Source organism: Oryza sativa, chromosome 11 (assembly GCF_034140825.1).
Source record: "Oryza sativa Japonica Group chromosome 11, ASM3414082v1".
Taxonomy (NCBI): domain Eukaryota; kingdom Viridiplantae; phylum Streptophyta; class Magnoliopsida; order Poales; family Poaceae; genus Oryza; species Oryza sativa.
Genome location: NC_089045.1, coordinates 28,695,172 through 28,722,500, shown reverse-complemented (window position 1 = coordinate 28,722,500; position 27,329 = coordinate 28,695,172). Strand labels below are relative to the sequence as shown.

The 27,329-nt window shown below is 44.0% G+C and overlaps 2 protein-coding genes and 1 pseudogene across 2 annotated transcripts; all 3 read right to left on the bottom strand.

Annotated features, from left to right (window-relative positions):
- Window positions 1-8,626: 8,626 nt before the first annotated feature.
- Window positions 8,627-10,650, bottom strand: LOC9270350 (putative serine/threonine-protein kinase-like protein CCR3; annotated as a pseudogene).
- A 6,565-nt stretch (window positions 10,651-17,215) lies between these two features.
- On the bottom strand, window positions 17,216-19,257 carry LOC9267782 (putative serine/threonine-protein kinase-like protein CCR3). The gene is made up of 2 exons (XM_015760586.3): window positions 18,656-19,257; window positions 17,216-18,517 (listed from the first exon to the last, which is right to left on the bottom strand). The coding sequence occupies exons 1-2, from the start codon at window positions 19,154-19,156 to the stop codon at window positions 17,387-17,389; spliced, it is 1,632 nt and encodes a 543-aa protein (XP_015616072.1). The 5' UTR covers window positions 19,157-19,257; the 3' UTR covers window positions 17,216-17,386.
- A 2,144-nt stretch (window positions 19,258-21,401) lies between these two features.
- Window positions 21,402-22,591, bottom strand: LOC136354234 (putative serine/threonine-protein kinase-like protein CCR3). Its single transcript, XM_066305926.1, has 2 exons — window positions 22,172-22,591; window positions 21,402-22,097 (listed from the first exon to the last, which is right to left on the bottom strand). Exons 1-2 carry the CDS (start codon window positions 22,589-22,591, stop codon window positions 21,402-21,404), a joined length of 1,116 nt encoding a protein of 371 aa, XP_066162023.1.
- Window positions 22,592-27,329: the final 4,738 nt, after the last annotated feature.

The window sequence follows — 27,329 nt, the reverse complement described above, 5'->3', positions numbered from 1 at the left end:
CAACGTTTGACCATTCGTTTTATTCAAAAAATTTATGTAATTATCATTTATTTTATTGTGATTTGGTTCATCATCAAATGTTCTTTAAGCATGACATAAATATTTTCATATTTGCATAAAAATCTTGAATAAAACGAATGGTCAAACGTTGGTCGAAAAGTCAACGGCGTCATATATTAAAATACGGAGGGAGTATTAAGTTATTACTCCAAGCTCTGCCTGATTTCCGTGTTCAGAAGATTAGAAGAGAATGCAATAGAGTAGCCCATGATCTAGCTAATTTTGCCATGTGTACGAACCATTCAGCTGTTTGGCGTATGCAGGCTCCCTCTTGTGTCTTTGGGGCTCTGGCAAATGATTGTAATCACACTGATGAGTAATCAATAAAGCATTCTCTTTCCCCGCAAAAAAATATATTATGATAAATATATCACCTGTTGCTCGCCACAGGGTCCGAAATTTCGGTCCACTCCGATACGATATTACTTCGGCCGAAATTTTTCAAATTTTTCATGAATTTTGGTAATATTTGTTCAAATTCAACTAAATTGTGTTCAAAATTTTAAAAATTTCAGACCAAAAATTCAGGATTTCGGTGACCTCCGATCAAATGAGCTAAACCGATAAAGTGAACCCTGCTCGCCACGCCAGAGCATTAGTTGTTAGCGTCCACTTGATCAGCACAAGAACTAACACACGCGAAACTGGGCACGAGAACCTCGGACGAACACCTGGAGCGCACGAACACAGAGAATGCAAGAGAGAATTTGGTGGAGCGTGTAACAACTTGCTACTTTTCGGTTTACTTCTCCTTTTATTATGCTAGATTACACCCCGTGGATTAAGGGCCACGATCCTGCTTATGCGCCACGGCCGGTTGAGGTGAGTGCCATCCCAAACACCCCCGATCGTGGCGCACGACGCGCTCTGGTGGCGCGCCTAGCTCGGACTCAAATATAGAAGGAAAAGAATCCAAAGCAAACGTGCACATGCAATCCTAACTACCTCAACTAATCTCCAGGGATAAGAATTCGCCCCTGGAACCCCGATGCCACCTGAGCGACTCCGATCTCGACGTCCATGTGGTGCATCTCCTAGCCGGCGTTTTCCCCCATTGCTAGTAAGAGGTGCACCGACTCCATCCGTGCCATCGGAGCGAAGACCTCCTCAAAGTTGATTCCCGGCGGCTATAAGTAACCCTTCGCAACTAGCCTCGCGTTGTAGTGCACCACCACTCCGTGTTCATTCCTCATCACCTCGAACACCCATTTCAGGCCAATGGCACGGTGGCCGACAGGGAAAGAGGGAAGCTCCAATGTGTGGTTGTCATTGATAGATCGCATTTCCTCCAACATGGCCTTCTGCCAGGATTGATCTAGCTTCGCTTCCTTGAAGCTTGTGGGTTCGTCGGTGTACTGAGGAGAAGCTCCTCGGTGATCTCGAGCTCACGGATCGCGAACCCCGGAGCCGCTGCCTCACCGAGTAGGCTATCGACGGTGTGGAAACGGAGGGGCGTGTCATCGTCATGATCAACACCAAGGTTCTCTTCCAAGTTAGGAGGCGGCGAGGCGAATCTCGCGTCCGTGCCGGCCCATCGGGTTCTACTGCCTCCGGCTCCGCACCAACTTGCACCGAAGGTGTTCGACACAGTGGCAGGGACAATCTGGCAATAGGCATTGACAAGTATTGCATTGGGAAACCATTTTCAGACAATGGCATACCTTGCAAGTCATTCTGGTCCCAGTCCCACTAGGCTGCCTCGTTGAACACGACATCACGTCATGCATATTCGTTGTGACACCAGATTATTGTTGGTATTTCTTAATGACATTGCTAGAAATATAATTCCCAGCAATGGCGCAGAAATACTCCTAATATATTATGGTTACAGAGTTCATCCGCAAGCGCACGGATATACCATTGTAGCATTTCACCCGAGAGTATTCCAAGGGTATCGTATTTATTTAATCCCGTGGGAAGATCATAGTAGAGATAACCGGACTAATAATTTATATGTTGCTTGTAATAATCATAGTCTAAGCAGGGGTTAAGATAATCCAACAGTAGAGTGACACACAAGCAGGGAGCTACTTATTCTCATACTAAAATATCTAAGCTAAGTGGAAAGAAAAGAGAAAGAGAATCAATTCCTATACTTCTAGTATACATACATCCTAGTTATCTGACATACTAACTAATACCCTCTATCCAATGCCCTCCTGGTACTTTGAGAAGTCACCCCTGACAGCCGAGTTCCTTACGACAACCCGTCATGACCATATAACCGGGGCTAAATACGGATGAGTACCCTCCCTAGGAAAGGGAGGAAATTAACTTAGGACTATATACACGCGCAGAGGAATACCCGTACTGAGCTGTCACCATCAGCGGCCCACCTCTCATCCGCAGCATATAACCTCAAATAATGATATCCCGTAACCTAGACGCCACGCCTAAACTACCAGATACTACTATAATATCATCATGACATAGAGTAATTGTATAAGCAAACATTATACCTGTACCGATGCATCTCCCAGATAAGCTAGCAGTATAATCAGTATAACATAAACATAATGTAAAGTTGGCATTCATATACTCGGAAAGTATTTCAATACCATAAATGTATAAAGGAGAGTATTCTAAATAAAGTGCAAAGCTTACACAAGAGAAGAGAAGAGCTACTAGAGCCAAACCCTCTGATTTCTACTCTATTCCCATTCCACTAGCTTGGGAACACTAAACTAAACTTGAGAGAATAGGAGAGAGCTTTGCTTGAGGTGTGTGTTGAAGTGAAGAGAGGGAGGGGTTTATATAGCCTCCCAATGACGGTTGGAATGGTCGAAAATACCCTCCAACCGTCATTGGGAGCTAATCCACAGCGTCCAGTCGCAACCCTGCATCCAACGGCGCTGGGGGATTCGGTCGAACCAGGGGTCGGCCCAACCAGCCCAAGTTTTGGCTGGCGGCCTCCTCTGCTGCTTTTCTTCGTAGACTTGTGAATTTTCGCCCAATTCATCGTGTCAATTCTGAGTTCTTGGCCCATTCATGCACAAGTCTGATTCTCAACATCGTCCGATTGATTTATCGTCTGAGTTGATGTCAATTCTCCTCCACTTTATGGTTATTCTCTGCAAAAGGTTAGTGAACCAAACACTAGTGCAATATTATTATTCTAACATGGATATGCATTGCAAGCATAACTAGTTCTCTATTTTGGTGATATTGACGGTCGGAACTGATCGCTAACGACCGTCAACAATCATACGCACAATAAAACTTGGAGCCGGGCTCGTACCTGATGAAGATCATCGACGAGCTATGACGACCTTGATGTGGGTGATGCAGCGAACACGCGCAGATAGTGCACAACCTGGAGGAAGCGTGCCATGCCTCATACGACGTCATGCCTCCCCCAGAACGCATCCGACAACCCTTTCGCCTTCAACATGTTACGCACCATCGCCACCATGGTTTGCTTTCGGCGTTCTACAACCCCATTCTGTGGTGGGGAGTAGGGGGTCATGAGCTGTCACTAGACTCCCTTCATTTGCGCAGTAATTGGTGAAGGCGATGTAGGTGAACTCACTGCCCCAATCGGTGTGCAGCGCCTTGAGGCGTCGCCGGATTCAACCTTCGCAGACGCCTTGAATCGATTGATCGCAGCCTTGGATAGGAGCAGCGTGAGCCACATGTAGCGTCTCTTGTCTTCTACCATGAGAAGGAAGTACTTGTTGCCACACGGCGTCACAGGAGCGATCGGCCTGCAGTGGTATGACAATTCACACCTAACTTGGTAAGGAGTACGGAGTTGCTTCGATCGATCACATCAACTGAGAAAAAAAATCTTTCAAGGTAGCTCATCTGGTTATGTTCTTTTTGGTGGATCTTGACTACCTAGATTTAAGTTATTGACTTTACATGTCTTGCTTTTCCAACATGCAAGTATAGACAGACCCCAATTGGCAGCTATTGCATGTTGTGTTTTTCATGAAAATATAGATAGATCTAGGGATAAAAATGGTCGGGACTGGTAGCATATCTTTAGAAATTTCAGTCGAAAATTGACCATATTAATCAATTGGCAAATTTCCGTGATTGTTTTCATCTTAGATCCACCAACCAGTTCTTACCAAGTTAACATATGCATTAACCTATTAGATGGTTTGTTTTTCAATTCATTATGAATTGATTTTTTCCCATAAATTAAATCATGGTAGAATTTGAGAACTTCTTTCTTTCTCCAAAGAGGGTCTAAATTTTCACACTAGTTAGATTTAATTATAGGGAGTAAAAGCAGACAACCCAAATCTTCTTGAATATTCCAAAATGTTTACGGACTAGATGTTTCTTCACAAATGGTCTACAATAGTAAAATAAAATTATCAGAAACACTTTTAGTAAATATATATTTTTAATAATAGTGGATGCACATGTGTATTTTTAGCAAGAAGTGAAAACTCTAGATTAGGATAAGTGTCTTAATCCTTGTCAAAGATCCAATGGCTAGGTAGGCCTATAAATAAAGGAGGCTTTCTCTTGCCATGCTATGAGAATGTGTGAGCATGAGCATGAGAGCTAAATAATCATAGCATAGCAAGAGAAAGCCTCCTCTATTTGCAGAGAATATTCATAGTTATTTCTGTTACAATTTGTATATATTGAATTGAAATTGCGTATTTGTAGAGTGATATATCATATATTAATCTATCTTGTTAAAAAAATTCACATTGTTTAGTGATTATTTGAATGACAATGTGAAAACGGGGATATTCTTAAGGGATGAAAATACATATCGTGTTACTGTCACAGATAAAGCCTTATTTTATGAAATTTAACAAACTTTATCTGATTGATTTGTAGTCTTCGGTTTTTCCGGTCTTTATTATTAGAGATTGCATCCACCATTTTTGATATGAAATTGCATTAGCTCCTATCGTATAAGCAAATGATTTGTATATAATATTCATAATAATTACTCACGTTCTACAATTGTTCGTCCCAGCTTTCGTGCCACTAGTACAAGACTATACATCCTCTAGTTTTTTCCATCCTTATAACTCATATCCTACGAGTCGCTTAGACAAATTATTTTTATATTTTTCACAAATTCACAAGGACATGAATAATGATGAGATAATTGTATTCGCATTTAAGATGGTTTCCACATTATTGTGTATAATAACTTCATCTTATGATTTGTAGAACATAGGACATGACTATTATTAATGAGTGTAATGGTTTGAACTCTCTCCAGAACTATTTGTTTCCTCTGAAAATATAATTAGAAAATAAACATGTTTGTTAGCACACCGGCTAGTTTATAGCCCGTATATATTATTTACTAATACATAATAAAAAGGTAGCATATTTATTATTTCTTCTTTATGTTAATATATTATAGTACTTATTTTTCTCGGTATATTGTCTCTATATGTGCTAAAATTTTCAGTGTTATTATGTTGCAAATGGTATACATCTTTTCTGCGGTGAGCAGTTTCCTTTAGGGTGTGGTGCGGTTGTTTGGGTTAGAAAGGTTTGCAAAATACATTTTACTCTTGTGGGCTAAGATGAATAGTTGTTGTCGATGTGGTCGATTGCGTTAGTCAGGTTTATACGAGATTTTATAGTAAGCTATCTTATTAGAAATAAATAAAGTGTAATATTTATTTGATACGTCCATTTGGATGATTTGTATGAGACTGTAGGGCTGCAGCGCGCGGTATAAAGAGTAGTTCAGGAAATTTTTGGTTAGGGATAATTTTACATTGCCTATAATTGATATTCTCTGTTTCGGCACCGGAGACGAACTTAATTGTTTTTATTTAGTAGTTCACATTGTTATCTAGTAGTAAGTAGTTCTTAATTTGCTAGATGTCGCTGGCTCTGTTAAAACACATGGCACGTGTTATGAACTAATACATGAACACGTATGTGTTCGACATGATAGTTTTGTCCGAGCGCTCTAGTATTCTTAAATATGGACTAACGGTTTTAATTCCAGTTTGTTGAAATCTGGGCGAATTATAATCTTCAAAAATTTGATTTTCTATGGATTTTGTCTCTTTGACTCGCTCTACTACCTAAAAAAACACCTTGGCATGTTCCAAAAAAATATGTTTATCTACAGGACGCGTTATTATCATAGCCTAAAAAAAAACACAAAATTCCATCTGCAGGCAAGATACTAAAATCTACCATCTATTACCCCTACCTCTCGAAATTTTTTTATTTTTTAGACCTTATTTTATAATAGACCTTTCCGAAAAGTATTTTCAAATCTAAACCTTTTGGCCACACCAGCCCGCCTAGCGTGGCCAAATCACTTTGTGACACCACGCGCAGATGGTGTGGCAGTGTTGTCCAGCTTTTGCCACGCCACCATGGCTAGGGTGGCAAAACAACGCTGCTAGCGTGGCCAAAAGGTTCAGTTTTTGGAAAGGTCTATTAATAGAATTAAAAATTTAAAAAAATCCTATCTCTTTTCACATTTACTTAATTTTGTTTCCTATCGACATAAGATCTGTACTCTAGGAAATTCAGTTGTCTCTTAGACAACATCTCTAGCTGGATTGTTTAAGCCACACACATTCGAGTTTAAAATTCTCAACTGTGTCATCATTTCAGACATGTGCGTCGCTTACCTAACCATACGAACCACCAAAATAAGGCAGAGATGCCACATTGCTACCAGCAACATGTTCATGCTTTCCAGGATCAACCGGCTTAAGGCCATTTCTATACGGGAGCGCTAATTGCATCAACCGACTGATGAGCTCCAGCTGAAGGGCGTTTCTGCATGGGAGTGCTAATCGCATCAACCAAATAGAGAGAGAAGAGGCTTAAGGCCTTCTGTGGATAAACAAACTTCTGGCAGTTGGCTTAAGGCTAAGTTTACTGTGCTACGACTACACTAGCTTTATCAAATGGGCAGTACAGATGCTAGAGAGGTTCGGAGTTTTCATCTCCGAACCCCATTGACATGAACAACATGACTGAAGTTGCTCGCCGCCGTCCATCTCGAACGACTGAGATCCCATGTTTGCCCCCATCCACCGACTCATGTTCGCCTCGCCGGATCAACGCCGCCGCATCCTAGCTGTCCCCTGCGGCATGCACATGAACATACCAACACCCAAGTGATCACTGACTCTGTTTTATAGAATGCTTGATAGCATTATCGGTTCAGTGTTAAATAATCTGGCCGCGAATGCTTGATGAATATACGGTTTGTGGAGATGCCAAAGGAGGTCGGAGTTTTGAATTCCGATCCCAGTTGGCATCATGGCATTTGTGAGATCCGCTAGCATGCAAACCAAGCAACGCTGCAACGTGATCGATCGAGTAACCTGCTGCTTGCTAATACTGGAACTGGAGTACTAGTAGTTCTCTTCTCCGACCCCCCCCCCCCCCCCGGTCCACTTACTTATAGGGCCGGCCCATACTACCGCAATTCTGGCCCATACGGAGGCACGTCAACCGCGACCCCGTTTCGGCCTAGCGATTCGTCTCCACTAGAGCAGCAAAATCCCTCGACGATGACGAGGCCGCGGAGGCGGCGTCGGCAGGGCTGCAGGGGAGCAATCGGGCAGATAGTGCAAACAGTCTCACGCCACAACACGCCCGGCCATGGCTTTGCGGTCGCCTCGAGCTCTCTTGAAAGAGAGAAGGAGCGGAAGGTTTGACTCGCCGGAGAGGCTACGGTATACTGGTATGATTGGTCTTGAGCTCCAAGTGTTCGATGAAATGCCGCGCAAAGGAAGCCCAGTGTCCGTTACTGCAGACTGTAACTATTATCAGGTTTTTTTTTATTTGAAACCCCAACTATTATCAGGTTTTTGATAAACATTTCCGGGAAAATACGTCGGTTGCAATCATCCATTGAATACATTCTGAGCCGGTGAGCCCTATGAACCCAGCTTTAGGTGGTGTTTTGATCCGAAGACTAAATTTTAGTCCTGCAGGATATTGCTGCAACAGGCCAGACGGACAGAGGATTCTGCTGCACAGACATGCATGAGATTCTTAGTTTTAAGAGCAGGGAGAAGGTGTGGGGACAATACGAAGAAAGAGCAGTAGCAGGGCTGCTAACGTTCGGAACATTCAGTTCTCAAAACAAAAATTTCCACGCTGCCATATCGAATGTTTGGACACATGCATAAAGCATTAAATATAGGAAAAAAATAATTACGCAGATTGCGTGTAAATTGCGAGACGAATATTTTAAGCCTAATTGCGTCATGATTTGACAATGAAGTGCTACAGTAAACATTTGCTAATAACGGATTAATTAGGCTTAATAAATCCGTCTCGCAGTTTTCTGACAGAATATGTAATTTGTTTTGTTATTAGACTATGTTTAATACTTCAAATGTGTGTTCGTATATCTGATTTGACAACCAAATCCAAAAATTTTCCCCAACTAAACAAGGCCTTATATTTTGTTGATTTTTTTGGTGCTAATGGGAGCAAAACCAGTTAAAATTCGTGCGTCTTCAACTATTTCTTACACTCAAACAGGTGAACAGGAAGATATTGGGAGGCACCTAGCTTAACAGTTGAATTCACAGCACAAGCTAAGAGCAAGTGATCCGGGGGGGTTGTTGGTTCAGCACAGCTGCACAAGTGGACATTAGAAATCAGCAAAAAAAGATAAGATTCTGTTCGTTGATCACACCACATTGGTATGTTTAATTGTGTATGCGCACAAAAAAAAAAGAGAAGAGAAGCAACAGCGTTAATTATTACATGATGAGAATATACATTGCCCAATTATTCACATAAGATGTCTCGGGAGCCCACGCTATGCTACCGCCTACCCGTCGCAACGGACGAGCTCGAGCGCCTTCTCTAGATTGGCCACGACTTCCGAAATGGCTGGACGCTCCTCCCACCGCAGCCGCAGGCAGCGAGCTGCCGTCTGCGCCACCAGTTCCGCCGCCTCCAGCTGCCTCGCCGTTGGCTCCGCTGCCGGCCGCCTGTCCAGCACCTTCCACACCTCCCCCGCCTCAATCAGTGGCGTTAAAGACGCCAAGCTGTGACCACTAGACCACCCGTCCCGCTTTTGCCACTCATGTTGTTCTTCTGTTGTCTTCTCCTCTTCTTCTCGTTCACTCTCCTCCTTGTCCTCTTCTGTGTTCTTTCCATCTTGCTCACATTTTTCTCTCTTCTCCTCCTTCCATTCTTCTTTAAAGAGATATGGTTTCTTCCCCGTCAATACCTCCAGCATCACAACACCGAAACTGTAGATGTCGATTGTCGGGTTCAGAGCCCATGTCATAAGGTACTCCGGGGCCATGTATCCCATGGTACCACAAAGAACATTAATATCAGTGCCTGGGCCTTCCCAGGTGAACGCATACCCAAAGTCCGTCAAGCGCGGCACCCAGTTGCCATCGAGAAGGATGTTGGATGTCTTGATGTCGCGGTGGATAATCGGCTGCTCACCGCAGGACTGCAGGTACTCGATGGCCCGCGACACACCTATAGCAGTATCTCCATGCGTATCTTCCAGGACGCCATCACTGGCGACGACGACGATGACGACGTTGGGCCGTGCAGGTGGTGATCCAGCGAGCCGTTCTCCATGTACTCATAGACAAGCAGATGCTCTTTCTCCTCCTTTTCCTTCCGGAACGGTGGCAGGAGGCGCCGCTGCTTCTCCTCGACCAACACATCACAATAGCCATATAGTGGAACAATGTGCTTGTAGCGGATGGGGGAGAGGATATTGTGATCTCTACCATGAACACCTCCATACCCTGATCTGAGTTCCGACAACGGTGCTTGATGGCGACCACCCGCCCATCAGGAAGCCTTCCCATGTACACCGAGCCGAAGCCACCTTCACCGATCTTTCTTTCAGGGGCAAAGTTGTTGGTCGCCTTTGCGAGCTCGTTAAAACTAAACTCTTGGACTCCATGTGGTTCCTTCCAATACATCTTAGCAGCATCCTAGTACAGAGATGTGCAGATAACGGAAGAAAGGCAAAATTAGAGTTCAATTCTAAGCTTCCCTTTGGAGCCAAGTACAAATTGCAATTGAAAGTTTGAGGTTATATTATGCATGCATTCGAATGTACCTAGGAGGCTGGGACGGGGAATTGGGGCATGGAGACAGGAGACATAGCTGGCCCGGCCATGTCGTTCGGAACCAGGATGTTGTAGATTCGATCGAGACGACGAGTGATGTCCATGTGGCTGATCACGGGGAAGAGCAGGAGGTAGGAGTCGATCCTGCTCTGAACATCCCTGAACTTTTCAGCCTGCCTCCCGGCCATCGCCAACCTGTACACAACCTGTACACGGCGCTCTTGTCCTGGCACGCCAGCACAAGCTCGCGCGCCTCCCGGAGCGTGTCGTCGAGCCCGGTCAGCGGCCGCCGGATCTCAGGCCGTCGCAGCACATCGGGATCCTGCAGGTGCTGCAGCAGCTCGGCGATGGTGAAGACGCGGCGGGGAGCTGCTCGCACTCCTCCTTGTTCTGCTGAGCCGTCATCGCCGCCTGCATGATCATGGTGATGAGGCCTCCGATGTCCGCCCCGACCAGCTGCGCCACCGTCGCCGCTTGCCCCAGCCCTCCCCACAGCGCCATGCATGGCACTATGGCAGTAGTCTCTCAACTCAGGAGGATTGTGTTCTTGCTACCAGATTTTCGCGGAATTATTATGGATGGACAAATAAAAGGGTCGGTCCAGGAAGGAGAGACGCCAAGCCATGACGCAGTGAGAGGAATTTTCTGGAAATGGGTTGGTGTGGATTGTGAAATGATTTTTTTTTTCTTTATAAGGCCGACAAAAGCTTTGCCTTTTTAAAAAAATAGAAAAAAAATGTCCGTGCGTTGCAACGGGTGAAATCTATTTTAATATTATTATTGTTATATGGTTTAATTAAAATGAAATTTATTTTGGGAGTTCGCTCTTGGATATATATATTTTTAGAAAATCATAAGCTGCAGTTAGGAGTCCAATCGTCTCAAGTTAGCATGCGAGTTATTTTAAATAGATTTCTTATATGATTCCTTCTGTATTATCAAAAGTGAATGATTTTAGAAACCGACTCAAATACGGATATGTTTTTCCAAAAGCAAACGAACTTAAGAACCGACTCATACACGGATGATATACCAAAATATCGGTAAAAACATATTCAATTTTTATAATAGTAGAGATAGATAAGGGCACAAAAGCTTTGCCTTTGTATATAATCTATCTATCTATATATCTATCTATCTATTTATCCATTATATATTATATTATATTATTAAAAACAGCTTTGAAAGGAGGCACCACGTTCGCTGTGGAGGCTAGAAATTCCCACGTTAATCGGAAAAAAAGGAAAAATATATGTGTCGTTGGATCGTATTTGTCTAGAAAAAAAAGGATGGTCTAGATCAACCAGGAAAATACGTGAGCCCAAAAAAAACATCTTAGAGAGATTGGGACCAGCCAATATCCTTAAAATAAAAAAGGCAACTTTGACTAATTTGACTAGGAATCGGACATGCATGTATTTGCATGCATATGGCCAAGCAAAAATTAGCTTAACTATTAAGCGCTCAATGGTAGATTAAAATCTATACCAATAGATTATGATAGGACTAAATTTTAATGCTACTACAATTTTATCTATAAGAAACAGAAGATAAGAGTTGTACACTAAATCTAGCTAATTATACATGCATGTATAATAAAATATCTGTGCCCTTAAATTGTGATATATTTGATGTAAAGAAATTATCACGTTAATTAAACAAAAGGAAGAAAATACCAACCTGCATAGGATTGTGATATACCTGAATATTAACGGTTAAGATTTAATTAAAATTTAAAAAGTTAAAGAGATGAAACGGATAGGAGTGTGAAACCGTAGCAATTGATGAACCAATCACATGACATCCTGACACTGACCTTGAATCCAAATCAGAATAGATAATTAATTTTTGAAGTGATATAAACGCAAAAGTTTGTTCACGTTAATAAGAGGGGAAAGGAAAAAAAAAGACCAAATTAATCGGATTGCTAAATATTTATTGACAGATTTTTGATGGCTAAATCTTTCACTTTCTAAACCGTTGGATGTGTCTTAGATTCATGCTAACAGTCTAATACGCATCAAGATATGTGCTTTTAGGAAGAAAAACAAAATCATATTTAGGGATCGATCCTGTGACCTCATGGGATGAAGGCGTGACTGCCCCATTGGGCTACAATATTTTTATGATCTAGTTTGAACTTACATCTTACTTATACTATAATTACATGCGAGTTACATGCAAATTACATATATAATTATAGTGCAAATATAGTGTAATTATGAAAATTACATATGTAATTATAGTATAAATATAGTGTAATTATGAAAATTACATTGTAATTATGTTACAGTTACATTTGACAGATTTTTAGGCTAATTTTCAGTCGAACGTTGTATAGATAGTCCCCAAATTAATTTATAAATAGAAAAGGTTTTATAGGTAATACAACTCTACGAGAATAGAATAGAGATCTAATTTTCCTGCTGATTAAGCTAACTAGCTGGGTGGCCCACGCAATTGCGCGGCTAGCACCTAAACAAAATCATATATTTTTCAGTACGATTTCGCTAGAAATCTGTCGTGTGATTTTTTTCCCAGTGATTTCACGGATTTGCTGACCGCACGATGGTGGAGGCTGCATGCGTGGTCAGCCGGTCGGGATGATCTTGTTCGCACTGTGCTCGTCCCTTTGGGCATGATGAGTGGAGACGATCGCCGGACGGGACGACCTTCTCTGCACTTGAATCTTGTGCATAAATCTGAACCAAGCCAAAGCTAGGATCCCACACTAGATTACACCACCATGCGGCCATGCCTAACAAATCTACCATCGCTAGAAACCTATTCTATTCAATTTTTTATATATATATTTGCCGATAAATTTTTTTCTAGAAATTTCACAGATGTAATTACAATACACTCATAGTGTAATTACACTGCAACTTGTATGTAATTACACTAACTAAAATTATATTTGTAAATTCAGTTGATATGATACGTAAGTGCACTGTAATTTTGATAAAACTAAAGTGTAAGTAAATATGTATTTGTTATTTTTTTTAAAATATAAAATTACAGTCCTATAGAACTAAAATTACATTTGTAAATTCAGTTGATATGACATGTAAGTGCACTGTAATTTTTATAAAAATAAAGTGTAAGTAAATATGTATTTGTTATTTTCTTTAAAATATAAAATTACAGTCCTATATAACTAAAATTACATTTGTAAATTCAGTTGATATGACATGTAAGTATTTAAAATATAAAATTACAGTTCTATATAACTAAAATTACACATGTAAATTTAGTTGATATGATATGTAAGTGCACTATAATTTTGATAAAAATATTGAATAAGCAAATTTGTATTAGTTATTTTATTTTATAGTCCGTTGGATATAAATCTAAGTGTAAAAAAAATCTGGGTGATTTCTTGTTAAAAATCACCCGACAAATGTGTAGGCAATCCCTTTTCAGTATGATTTTGCTTAAAATTTATTAAATAGCTATCTGGTTATCTTAAGATTTTGAAAACCAAACCTTATTATCCCCGTATTTCTAATTATATAGTTTTAAAAAGTCACACCAGCTGTTACCCCTTACTTCTATCATATTGTTCTTTATTTGCTTACTCGATCTACCACTATTTCTATTTATTCTTTTTGAAACCTTTAAAGATTGGATCTTATAGTTTATAGTTTTTAGAGTTTATTGTCTCGTTGGGTTTCATTTTTATAATTTATAGAAGTTCCGTCAAACACTATCATTATACTCCTCTACGGCCCGTTCACTATTTTTTCTCTTTAATTGTCATTGGGATTTTAAAAATCGAACATAATTATCGTTCGAGTTCAACTTTTTACTTTCTAGAAGTCCCGCCAAACCGTTGGTGGCTTTGCCATTGTACTCCTTTATGGCTCGCCCGCTGCCTCCCTTATTTATTGTCATTGAGATTTTAAAATCGAACATGATTATCATTGGGTTTTTTTTTTACTTTTTAGAAGTTCCGAACCTTTAAAAAATGGACCTTGTAGATTTTAGAATTTATTGTATTGTTGGGTTTCAATTTTTATAATATTTAGAAGTCCCGTCAAACGATGCCACTATACTACTCTACGGTCCATTTGTCATTGAGATTTTAAAATCGAACATGATTATCATTGGTTTTTTTTTTACTTTTTAGAAGTTCCGAACCTTTAAAAAATGAACCTTGTAGGTTTTAGAGTTTATTGTCTTGTTGGGTTTTATTTTTTATAATATTTAGAAGTCCCGTCAAATGATGCCACTGTACTCCTCTAAAGTCCATTCGCTGCCTACACTTTATTGTCATTGGGATTCTAAAAATCAAATATAACTATCGTTGGAATTCATAATTCATTTTTTATTTTCTAGAAGTTCCACCAACCGTCGGCGGCTATACAACTATACTCCTATACACCCCGTCCGCTGCTTCTCCTTTTTACTGTCATTGAGATTTTAAAAATTGAATATGATTATCAATAGGGTTTATTTTTTTACATTCTAGAAGTCCCGACAACCGCCTTACCTGTTTGCTTCACGGCCTACCTGCTGTCCCTCCTTTTAATCGTCATTAGGATTCTATTTTGTGTTTTATTAACAGTTTTTATACGCCGCTGTTACTCTACTCCTTTATATGCATGTTACTTAATTTATCTCGTCATGTGTTTTAGATAGCCTTTTCTTTCAACAGTCTTTATTTTTTATCACTAATTTTAGTTATTTATAAATTGTATTCCTAATTGAATTTTTTTCTTTTTCTAATTTTAGAAAAAAATTCAAATTTTAATTAATACCGTATAGTGTTCTTTTTTTTTGAATTTCAGTTGTTTCAAAATTGTTTTCCTACTTGAACTCTCTTTTAGTTTTTCTTATTTTGAATATTATTTTATTATTTATTCTAAATATTAGTTAATCTCGTATTGAGTTCTTATATAGATTCTTCTTTTAATATTGCTTATTTTTAATTCCGAATTTCAGTTAATTTTAAATTGTATTCCTACTTGAACTCTTCTTTTCTTTTTGCTAATTTCAGACTTTATTTTTATTTTTATTCCAAATTAATATTAATTAATCTCGTATTGGTTCTGATATGGGCTCTTCTTTCAATATTTCTTATTTTTAATTCTGAATTTCAGTTAGTTTTAAATTGTATTCATACTTGGACTCTTCTTTTTTATTTTTGCTAATTTCATATTTTATTTTTATTTTTATTCCCAATTTTGATTAATCTCATATTGGGTTCTTATATGGACTCTTCTTTCAATATTGCATATTTTTAATTCCGAATTTCAGCTATTTTAAAATTGTATTTCTACTCGGACTCTCCTTTCCTTTTCTAATTTTGGATTTTATTCTATTTCGAAATTTGATTAATCTCGTATTGGGTTCTTATATGGAAACTTCTTTCAATATAGCTTATTTTTAATTCTGAATTTCAGCTATTTTTAGATTGTATTTCTACTTGTACTCTCCTTTTCTTTTTTTTTTCTTTTTCTCCGATTAATGTTGGAATTTCTAGCCTCCACAGTGAAAGTGGTGCTTCTTTTCAAAGCTGTTTTAATAATATAATAGATAGATAGATAGATAGATAATACTTCCTCCGTTTCACAGTGTAAGTCATTCTAGCACTTTCCACATTCATATTAATGTTAATGAATCTAGATAGATATATATGTCTAGATTCACTAACATCAATATAAATATGGGAAATGCTAGAATGACTTACATTCTGAAACGGATGGAGTTGATAGATAGATAGATTAAGTCGTAAATCGGTAACTGAGTTGTATTTGTTTGTGGTATAATTTGGTAATCACGTGTAAAACTAGCATCCGTGTCTGTCTCATGCGCCATACCCATGACAATATGATGCGTGCACACATGAAAAACAAACGACAATAACACATGCGTGCGAGGTGTTGGACGCATCCATCTTATTGACTAAACCCAATTAGGACATCAATGAGATCATAGCAGCTTAGCATGTCATATATTACTCTCTAAACCTACATTAAATAAACAGTGAGGTTAGCACATATTAGTACATTACCATGGGAAGTTCAATTATTGGAATTATGACTTTTTTTAATCATCAGAGTAATCTAAAACACATGACGATATTAATTAAATAACATGAATATAAAGAAATAGAGTGGTGGCGGTTGATGTAACATCTAAAAACTATTAACAAAACACTAAATAAAATCCTAATGACGATTAAAAGAAAGGACGACGTGCAGGTCGTGAAGCAATCGGTCAAGGCGGTTGACGGAACATCTAGAAAATAAAAAAAATAAACCCCAATGATAATCATATTTAATTTTTAAAATCTCAATGACAACAAAAATGAGAGGCAGCGGGCGGGTCGTACAGGAGTACAATGGCAGACCCGTCGATGGTTGGTGGGACTTCTATAAGTAAAAATTAAATTCCAACGATAGTTATATTCGATTTTTAGAGTCCCAATGACAATAAAAAGTAGGCGGCAGATGGGTCATAGAGGATGTATAGTGGCAGCGTTTGACGGGATTTCTAAAAATATAGAAATACAATTTATAAATAACTGAAATTGTTATGTTTAATTGTGTTCGTTGATCACACCAAATTGGTATGTTTAATGGGACTGCCTGTGACATATTTTCTAGCCTCCTATTGTGCAGATTTTTCGAGCCATAGGATAAACATCTAACAGCTAAATTTAATCTCATCTATTTAAATTTAGGGAGTAACTATGATATGATGTCATAATATTCAAAAAAAAAAAGTCGGCATGTATTTACATTGTAAGTTCCAAAAATTACATATGTAATTTTAGTGTATTTATGATGTAAGTAATAAAATTACATATGTAATTTTAGTATATTTATGATGTAAGTCACAAAATTACATATGTAATTATATGTAATTTTAGTGTAAGTACGATGTAATTAGTAAGCGTGGGATCATAAACAAAGTAGCAATAGAAAACACTGCTCAAATGTGAGGAAAAAAAGCAAAAAAGCAGGCGTGTGTTTCGAAATTGAACCGTAAATGTGGGACCCACAGAACACAACAACAAAGTCTAGCAAAAACCCAATCCATCTCAAAGTCCACAACCGTGCCTGACTTTGCTCAATCCATTGAATCCAAATGCAGCATGAATTTTAAACAAAGATGAATGGTAAAAAAGTGACAGATTTAGCACCCTATTTTCTGTCAACAGACCATTAGCAGTTCCGATGTTTAATTGTGTATGCTCACAAAAGAGAAACAGAAGCAAACAGCATTAATTTTTACATGAGAAATACATTGCCCAATTCACATAGGATGTCTCGGGAGCCCAGGCTATGCTAACCGTCGCAATGGGCGAGCTCGAGCGCGTTCTCGAGGTTGGCCACGACTTCCGAAATGGGCGGCCGCTCCTCCCACTGCAGCAGCAGGCAGCGTACTGCCATCTGCGCCACCAGTTCCGCTGCCTCCAGCTGCCTCGGCGTTGGCTCCGCTGCCGGCCGCTTGTCCAGCACCTTCCACACCTCCCCCGCCTCGATCAGTGGCAGCGCGAAGGACACCAAGTTGTGGCGACGACTAAACATTTCCCGCTTTCGCCATTCATGCCATTCTTCTTTTGTCTTCCCATCTTCTTCTCGTTCACTCTCCTTGCCCTCTTCTGTGTTCTTCCCCTCTTGCTCACATTCTTCTCTCTTCTCCTCTTCCACACGTTCTTCTGTCTTCTCCTTTTCCCATTCTTCTTTAGAGAAATATGGTTTCTTCCCCGTCAATACCTCCAGCATCACAACACCCAAACTGTAGACATCGACTGTCGGGTTTAGAGTGCCTGCTATAACGCACTCCGGGGCCAAGTATCCATAGGTGCCAATAATATTCTCCTGATGGCCTGGGCCTTCCCATGTGAGCGCCCAAAGGAAGTCCGTCAAGTGCGGCGCCCAGCTCGCATCGAGCAGGATGTTGGACGGCTTGACGTCACGGTGGATCACCGGCCGCTCACCGTAGGACTGCATGTACTCGATGGCCCTCGACACACCTAGCAGTATCTCGATGCGCGTCTTCCAGGACGTCATCACCGGCGACGACGACCGTGGGCCGTGCAGGTGTTTGTCAAGGGTGTCGTTCTCAATATACTCGAGGACGAGTAGGATCTCTTCCTCCTTTTTCCGAAACGGTGGCAGGAGCTGGCGCTTCTCCTTCACACAGCTGCCAAAGACGCGGACGATGTGCTGGTGGCTAATGGAGCGGAGGATACTGAGCTCTCTCATGATGTCTATTTTCCCTATGCCGGATGTTTCGAGCGTGCGTTCGATGGCCACCTCGCGTCCGTCGGGAAGCCTACCCATGTACACCGTAGCGAAGGCGCCTTGACCAATCTTTCTGTCAAGAGAAAAGTTGTTCGTCGCCGTTGTGAGCTCCTTAAAAGTGAATTCTTTGACTCCATGGGTTCCTCTCCAAACAAACTGTGTGGCAACCTAGTATAGCGATGAACACAACGGAAAGAAAGAGGAACTGAATACCAAATCAAAAGAGTTGCAGTAGAATAGTATAGATAGTACTACAAGTATACAATTGAATGCTTGAGAGTTGAGTCTTCCCACTTCAATGTGTACCTGAGCGGGAGGGGATGGATTTGGGGGCACGGAGAAAGCAGGCATAGATGGTCCGGGCGTGTTGGTTGGAAGCAGTATGTTGTAGATACGATCGAGACGACGAGTGATATCCAGGAGGCTGATAACGGGGACGAGGAGGAGATAGGAGTCGATCCTGCTCTGCACATCTCTGAACCGGTCAGCCTGCCTCCTTGCCATCACCAACTGGTACACGGCGCTCTTGTCCTGGCACGACAACACAAGCTCGTGTGCCTCCCGAAGCGTGTCGTCGAGCCCGGTCAGCGGCCGCCGGATCTCAGGCCGCCGCAGCAAATCGGGATCCTGCAGGTGCTGCAGCAGCTCGGCGATGGTGAAGACGCGGCGGGCGAGCTGCTCGCACTCCTTCTTGTTCTGCTGAGCCGTCATCGCCGCCTGCATGATCATGGAGATGAGCCCGCCGACGTCCGCACCAACCAGTTGCGCCACCGTCGCCGCCTGCCCCAGCCCGCTCCACAGTGCCATGGCACTAAGACATATAAGGATTCTGTTCTTTGTTTCTAACAAACGGATCGACAAAGATGAAATGCAGAGGACGGCTGCCTCGTCTTGAAGACTTGATCCTCAGGCCTCAGCGTCTCTCTGACCTTGCTTACTTTATGCTCTAGTTGCCCCTTTTTTTTGTGAAGGAGGGGGATAAGGACGTTTCTTGTTTTGACACAAATTATATGACGGAATATAATCATGCAAGTGCCTCTCCTTCTAGGGTAAACAAAATATGTCCAATGAGTTCATGAAATGGACGTGACTACGACGTTACCGTATACTGGATTGTCATAACGAGCGACCTCACTCTCAAATCAGGTTGCTACTACTACACCCAACTTACAATCATTGCATGTCTTTTTTATGTGTGTCAGGGTTATGGATACTACATACCTAATAGTAGTTGACTAAATCTCGACAGGACACACCACATACCATGTCCTATACGGAAACAACCTGCGGATATATGAGGAGTTCTGGATAAGGGAAGACAACCAGAGTTTTACATGGAAACGACAAGGACTACTCGGATTGTTGGTTTCCCTAGTTCTACTTGGACAGGGGGACACCTATGAATATAAATACAAGGTCCCCTAGGAGGAGAGGGGACAACCCCACAATCAACGGACACCCACCATAGAAGAGACAGACAACATACAAGCCAACATACGACAAGACAAGACGTCGGATATCGACTTCGGAGATAGGCACGGCTAGTCCCCTACGGTGTCTCCGGATACTGATAGGAGAGACATTGCGCTGTCTCTGATCTCGCCGGGCACGAACTCGAGAAGGAAGACTACCCTGTTGTCGACTACGAGTCAGACTTTCAGACCGCCATGTCGACAACAGTTAGATAGGCTACCCCAAATATTATACTGGTGTGATTATGGTGAATAAGAGCAATACCGGCTTCGGCCAACAGGATGTAGGGTTATTACCTGACAATTCAGGGGCCCGAACCTGTATAAAAATCCTCGTCTCTATCTCTTTTACCTCAGTCTCGCATATATCCTAGTACCAACGATCCACATACTATGCAAATACCGGAATCGCGACATCAAACGTCGACAATGTGTAAATCTGATGATAGCTTGTAAACCTGATGTAGCGGGTTGTAGTGCCTGCATGCCAGTTTATTTCGATCAATTTGACTTGTGTAAACCTGATGATAGCTTTAGTTAAAATCACAGGAAGCGCAAGCATCACAGACGGTCCACTACAGACATAATATGCATCTCAAATTGGGCTGAGAAATGGGCCCACGTAAAACTTAATTGTAGGTCGGCCCATACTACCTCAATTCTGGCCCATATAGAGGCACGTCAACCACGACCCCGTTTCGGACCAGCAATTTGTCTCCACTAGAAGAAGTCTAGAACAGCAAAATCCCTCGACGACGACGAGGCCGAGGTGGCGCCGGCGGCGGAGCAGTCGAGCAGATAGTGCAAACAGTCTCGCGCCCGCCACGCCACGCCACGCCCGGCCATGGCTCGCGGTCGCCTCGAGCGCTCTTGAAAATGAGAAGGAGCGAAAGGTTTGACTCGCCGATATACTGGTATGATTGGTCTTGAGCTCCAAGTGTTCGATGAAAGGACGCACAAAGGAAGCCATGTGTCCGTTACTGTCAAGTATATTCTTGGAACTCTGTAGTCTGTACCTATTATCAGGTTTTTGAGAAACATTTCCAGGAAAATACTTCAGTTGCAACTATCCATTGAATACATTCTGAGTCATATGAACCCCGCTTTAATCCAACAGGATACTGAGATTCTTAGTTTTAAGAGCAGGGAGAAGGTGTGGGGAAAATACGAATAAATAGCAGTTGCAGGGTCTTTATATTTTGTTGATTTTCTTTTTGTGCTAATGGGAGCAAAACCAGTTAAAATTCGTGCGTCCTCAACTATTTCTTACACCAATCTTCATATCTTCCTCATACTCACACAGGTGAACAAGAAGAGATTGGGAGCCAGGCACCTAGCTTAACAATTGAATTCACAGCACAAGCTGAGAGCAAGGATCCGGGGGTTGTTGGTTCAGCACAGCTGCACAAGTGGACATTAGAAATCAGCAAAAAAGATAGTAAGATTCTGTTCGTTGATCACACCAAATTGGTATGTTTAATTGTGTATGCTCACAAAAGAGAAGAGACTCAACAGCGTTAATTATTACATGATGAGAAATACATTGCCCAGTTCACATAAGATGTCTCGGGAAGGCTATGCTACCCATCATAACGGGCGAGCTCGAGCGCCTTCTCGAGATTGGTCACGAATACCGAAATGGGTGGCCGCTCCTCCCACCGCAGCCGCACGCAATGCACTGCCGTCTGCGCCACCAGTTCCACCGCCTCCAGCTGCCTCGGCGTTGGCTCCGCTGCCGGCCGCCTGTCCAGCATCTTCCACACTTCCCCCGCCTCGATCAGTGGCAGCGCGATGGACACCAAGCTGCGATCAGACCTCTCGTCCCACTTATACCACTCATGCCATTCTTCTGTTGTCTTCTCCTCTTCTTGTCGTTCACTCTCCTCCTTGTCATCTTGTGTGTTCTCCCCCTCCTCTTCCGCACATTCTTCTCGCTTCTCGTCTTCCTCAAATTCTTCTGTCTTCTCCCTCTCCTTCCATTCTTCCCTATTCCTCTCCACCGATTCTTCGTCAAATAAATATGATTTCTTCCCGGTCAATACTACCATCATCACAACGCCAAAACTGTACACATCGGTCATCAAATTCAGAGTGCGTTCCATATGGTACTCCGGGGCCAGGTATCCATGCGTGCCAATGACAGTGTCAGTCTCTGCCTTTTCCTCGGTGAGCGCAAACCCGAGCCCGAAGTCCTTCAAGCGCGGCGTCCAGTTGCCATCGAGAAGGATGTTGGATGGCTTGATGTCACGGTGGATGATCGGCTGCTGACCGCAGAACTGCAGGTACTCGATGGCCCGCGACACACCTAGCAGTATCTCCTCTCCATGCGTGTCTTCCAGGATGCCACCACTGGCGACGACGACGACGACGTTGGGCCGTGCAGGTGGTGATCCAGCGAGCCGTTCTCCATGTACTCAAAGACGAGCAGATGCTCTTTCTCCTCCTTTTCCTTCCGGGACGGCCGCAGGAGGTGGCGCTTCTGCTTCTCCTCGACCAACACATAGTAGCTATATAGTGGAACGATGTGCTTGTAGCGGATGGCAGAGAGGATTGCGATCTCTGCCTTGAACGGCTCCATACCCTGAGGTGAGTTCAGACCACGATGCTTAATGGCGACCACCCGCCCATCGGGAAGACATCCCATGTACACCGAGCCGAAGCCACCTTCACCGATCTTTCTATCAGGGGCAAAGTTGTTGCTTGCCTTTGCGAGCTCCTTAAAATTAAGAGGAATTTTATGGTCCAGCAGGAGAGGAGGTACCAAAATCATGTACGTCCATTGGAACCCATCCGACGGCTAACGAACGTCGGTACCGCCAGGTACCGTAATGCCGATGGGCGGTACCTCCCCTCCATCCGCGTTGTGCTGATTAAGTGGAAGGGCAAATCTGGAATTTCGCATCGTACATCTGTTTCTGGAATTTTTTTTATTTATAATTTTTTTTATTAAAAGTTTTACAAAAATAATTTTCCAATTTGAAAATTGACGGAAATAGTCGCCTACCGCCCTCTGGGAGGGCGATTTTTAAAAATCGCCCTCCCAGAGGGCGGCGTAAATGACGTGGCAGCCGGCCGTTCGCTCTCGGGCGACGGCCGTCAACGAAATTAGCAGGCGGCCCCCTTGCCGCCCTCCGCTAGGGCGGTTTTCTACTGTGCGGGGGGCCGCCTGCAAATGGGCGGCGAGGGGGGGCATGGAATTTTGCAGGCGGCCCCCTTGCCGCCCTCCGCTAGGGCGATGTTGTACTGTGGGGGGCCGCCTGCAAATGGGCGGCGAGGGGGCATGGAATTTTGCAGGCGGCCCCCTTGCCGCCCTGGGGGAGGGCGATTTTGTACTGTGCTTTATATTTTTTTTTTATATAAATAGCAATAGTTATGAAATCTTTTTATATTGAAAACTATACAAGATTAAAATCTCAAAGACTGGTAAAATACAATTTTATTATTTTTTAGGGCATATTTGGATTGTTACCATACAAATATTTTGTTAGTGCCAAAATATAAGCAAGTTTTGGCACTACCAAATATTTAGTAAGGTAAAATTGCATTTGATCATATTTGGTTTGCTGCCAAAATGTAAAATTGTAGTGAAGAATGTTATACATAATCTCAAATCTAAATTACGTATTACCAATGAATAGGCTTCCATTTTCGTGTGTGGTGTGCTAGTGGGAAAGAAGATATGAAGAGGTTGCCTTCAGATTGTCAATTATATAGCGTCGTTTTCACTGCAATATATGTGAACTCAATGAGATACATTATTCATTAGATGTGACAAGACGATCACGCGTAGGCGTGATTCACTTTATGTCAACAGGCAGCGTCGAAAGTTGATAGTGATAACTCGAGCTGCCGCTTTTCATGTGTGCTGTTGTGGACTGTGCGCGCTACTGGATATGGCACTACCGTGAAGCGCCGAAAGTGTGTTGTTGTGAGCATAAGTTGTTCAAGCACCATATGAATGAAAAGAACTACGTAGACGAGACAAACACAAGTAGTACTGCAGTAGTAATAGCAAAAGTAGTACTGCTTTACAAGTTTGTAAGCCAAAAGAAACGGTCACATAAGGACTGAAGAGGTAGAACACTACTGACGAGGCCTCTTACCCCTGTCCCTCCTACCCTGCGCCCTAATGTGCCCCTGGGAGTACGTGAGTCGGTCCGGGGGTACGGCACGGCCAACCCGTCCTGCCTGTACAGGTGTGACCTCTGGCTGCTCCTGAGTGTGCGCCTCTGGAGCTCCTCCGAGCTGAGAGGAGCCTAGTACGTCCTGGTGGTCTGCACCGTGCAAGTCGTCGTCGTAGAACTGGCTAGTAGGACCAGTCCTACCGGCGTGAGACGAAGAGGCCCCAGTACCGAAGATCCCGGCTGCATATCCTGCTGGACAAGGACCATCAGATTCGTACAAGTATTTAGCAGTAGTAATAAAAAGTAAAGTACCGTGTGGGCGAGGGAACGACGCTCCGTGAGAGGAAGAGCTGGCGAACGCGCCCGAAGAGGTGGCGAACGGCCCTGCGGAGCTAGCGGAAGCGCCGGTCGTGCCTGCGAACGCGCTCGAAGGCAGACGAGGTCCTGCGATGAGGAAACGTGCAGTTAAAACATGGCGACACTTTTGTGGAAAAGCTGAAACAAATATGAACTAATATCTGGGCTGAACTGTACCGTGCGAAACCGGTGCTGTAGGTCGCACTGCTCCGAAGCTAGGGGCGCTCGAAGGCAAACGAGGTCCTGCTCCGACGGTAGGCGCGCGAGGCCGTGGGTGTACCGGACCAGCTGGAGGTACTACGTCCACGGCGCTGCGACAGGAGAAGACGCGCATGATCGCACGCATCTTCTCCTGCATCCGGTCGAAGGTCGCCCTCTGCTCAACGTCAGTCAAGTGCAAACCTCTGTTCAACCTCACCTGGACCGCGGTGATATCGGCACTGATATCCCGTGCGGCATCAGCCTATGCAAGATGGAAATAAAAAAGAGAAAATTCCCTATCTAGCATCAAAAAAAGTTGCTCTTCCTTCTATAGCACCCAAACTTCAAAAGTTCTCTATCTAAGCACCCTCAAAATTTTTGTTCCCAATCTAGCACTTCCGTTAGTTTTGAGGGTAACGGTGTTAACAAGTAGGACAAAAGACGGTTTTGCCCTTCTTTGGTAATTTAGGCGTTTTTTCCCCTTCCTCTGTTCACTGTTTTTTCCTCCACCATCCTCTGCTGCAGCATTGCAATGGATGCCATGAACCCGCCGGTGTCCGCGGCGCCCTCCGCGGAGCACGGCCCGCCGCGGTGGCGGCGGCGGCACAGGAGACGGCGCCGGAGGTGAGGACGAGGAGCAGCAGCGAGCTGGCGTTGTGCAGCGCGTAGCAGGCCGCGGAAGCCATTGAAGCCGCTCAGCCTGGCGTCCGCGGCGCGCAGCAGCAGCCGCTCGTCGAGCTGCAGCGACAGCGACGCGATCCTTGCCTCCGAGAGTGCACGGTTCTCCTCCTCCGCCGCCATGGCCTCCCTCCTCGACGCAGAGATCGCCCTCATCACCTGCACCGATCAAGCAAATCTCCGTAAACACAAAAACTGAGCATCTAACGAAGAACACATAGTAGTGCTCAATCGATCGAACACAAACAGAGCAAGAACCACTAATGGCGTGTAGCAGAACAGAAAGAAACAAGTTTCACAAGATGCTACGACCAACCAACCAACCTGGCGAGCGGAGAGAGTGGAAGGGTCCTGGCTGCCTGCGACCGCCTGGGATTAGCCGGCCGAGCAGGCCGGGGGTTGGCCGCCCGTGCTGGCAGGGCGCTGGCCTCCCGCGACGACCTAGCCGTCTGCCTCAGTGCCGTGCAGGAGGCCCTCGCCATGCGGGAGCTCGGCGTCTCCACCGCCGTCGCCGTCGCCATCGCCAAGAAGCGCTCCCCCCCCCGCTCGCCGTCGCCGGGAACGACCGCCGCCTCGCCTTCCCGACCTCCCGCGACAACCTAGCCTCCCGTGTCGCCGGCGCCACTACCTGCAGGGGCGCGCATGGGGAAACGGTGCCTGAGCCTGCGGAATCGCCGTCCTCACCGCCCAGGGGGTCGCCATCCGCGCTGCCGGCCATGGGCCGGCGATCTAGGGTTGCGGCGGCGTGGAGTTGAGGAGCAGCAGCGTGGAGTTGGGGATGGGACCGATCCAGAAAGAGCGAGGTCAAAAAATTTTGATGTGGGTCCAAGCTTGTTTTGACGGTGGAGGTAATGGGAGCAACAGATGTGTCAGATAGGGAATAAAAATTTTGAGGGTGTCTAGATAGGGAACTTTTGAAGTTTGGATGCTACAGGGGGAAGAGCAACTTTTTTTGATGCTAGATAGGGAATTTTCTCAATAAAAAATTCAGTAGTTGTCCTATATTATGCAAGATAAATGAAATAATTGTTGGAAGTAATACAAATTGGACGTACCGCCACGAAGTAGTCTCGGTCACGGTGCGTGGGATACGCGTCCGTGACAGCGGCAACGTGCGGCTCTGGGGCGTCTGGAGTGAAGGTCACACGCGCACGAGTGCGAGGAAGGTACCAGCGAAGGTAGTCACGGTAGTTCTCCTCCGTGTGTGGGAAGAGCTCGTTGATCACCTCCTCTGTAGCTAACACCCAGTCGTCAACGTACTGCTGTACACGTGGAGCCCAAAGTGCGCCTGCTAGCTGTCCCCGTCGAGTCAACCTGTGAAGAGAGGTAAATTATATGGCTCGATGATGTAATTATCATAAAAATTTCGAAATGAACAATCCGAACTCACGAGTGGTCGGAAGGGGGGACGGTCGGCTGCACGTTGCCCGGAAACACCTGCCTAAGTCCGAACTGTCTCATCACACGCTGCGGGCAGTGAGGCTCAACGAAAATGTCGAACACCATCGGCAGGATGGTCAGCCAGTAATCCTGGTCGCGTGTGCACAAGGACGAAAGTCCTAGCGGTGCTCTCGCAGCGACGGCCTCTTCTGTGTACGGCTCCCAGATGACGTCGCTCGGCTGGAGACGGTCAAACTCGAACACGAAGTCCGGGTAACCACGTCTCACCTGCACGTGAGCGTAACGACGCTGCAATAAACATGATCGGAATTAGAAATGTTATGTGAAGGAAAAAAAAAGAAGAGGACTGATAAACTTATAACGCAGCGAAGTTGCACTAACCCCACGTCGACACCAGTAAGTCCCCATCGTGGGACCGTCCTCTGGCCACTGCGCGCTGCGACCAACCCCGTAGGGTGCGCTGTCCACCACTGGTCGCCCTATGGCAAACCTCTCGGCTGCCCAAAGCTGAAGCAACATAGGGCAGCCAGCGATGATCGCTCCCGCGTCAGTCTTCGTGCACGCCTCACAGAGGGCACGGTACGTGGCTGCTAGCACGGCAGAACCCCAGCTCCACTGCGGCACGTCCTGTGGCTGAGCATCCGCGATGGACCGTGCGTAGTGGACCAGCCGGAAGTCCACAGCGTGCCCGTGGGTGCTAGTGAACATCACCCACCCGAACAACCACAACAGGTACGCCTCAAGGGA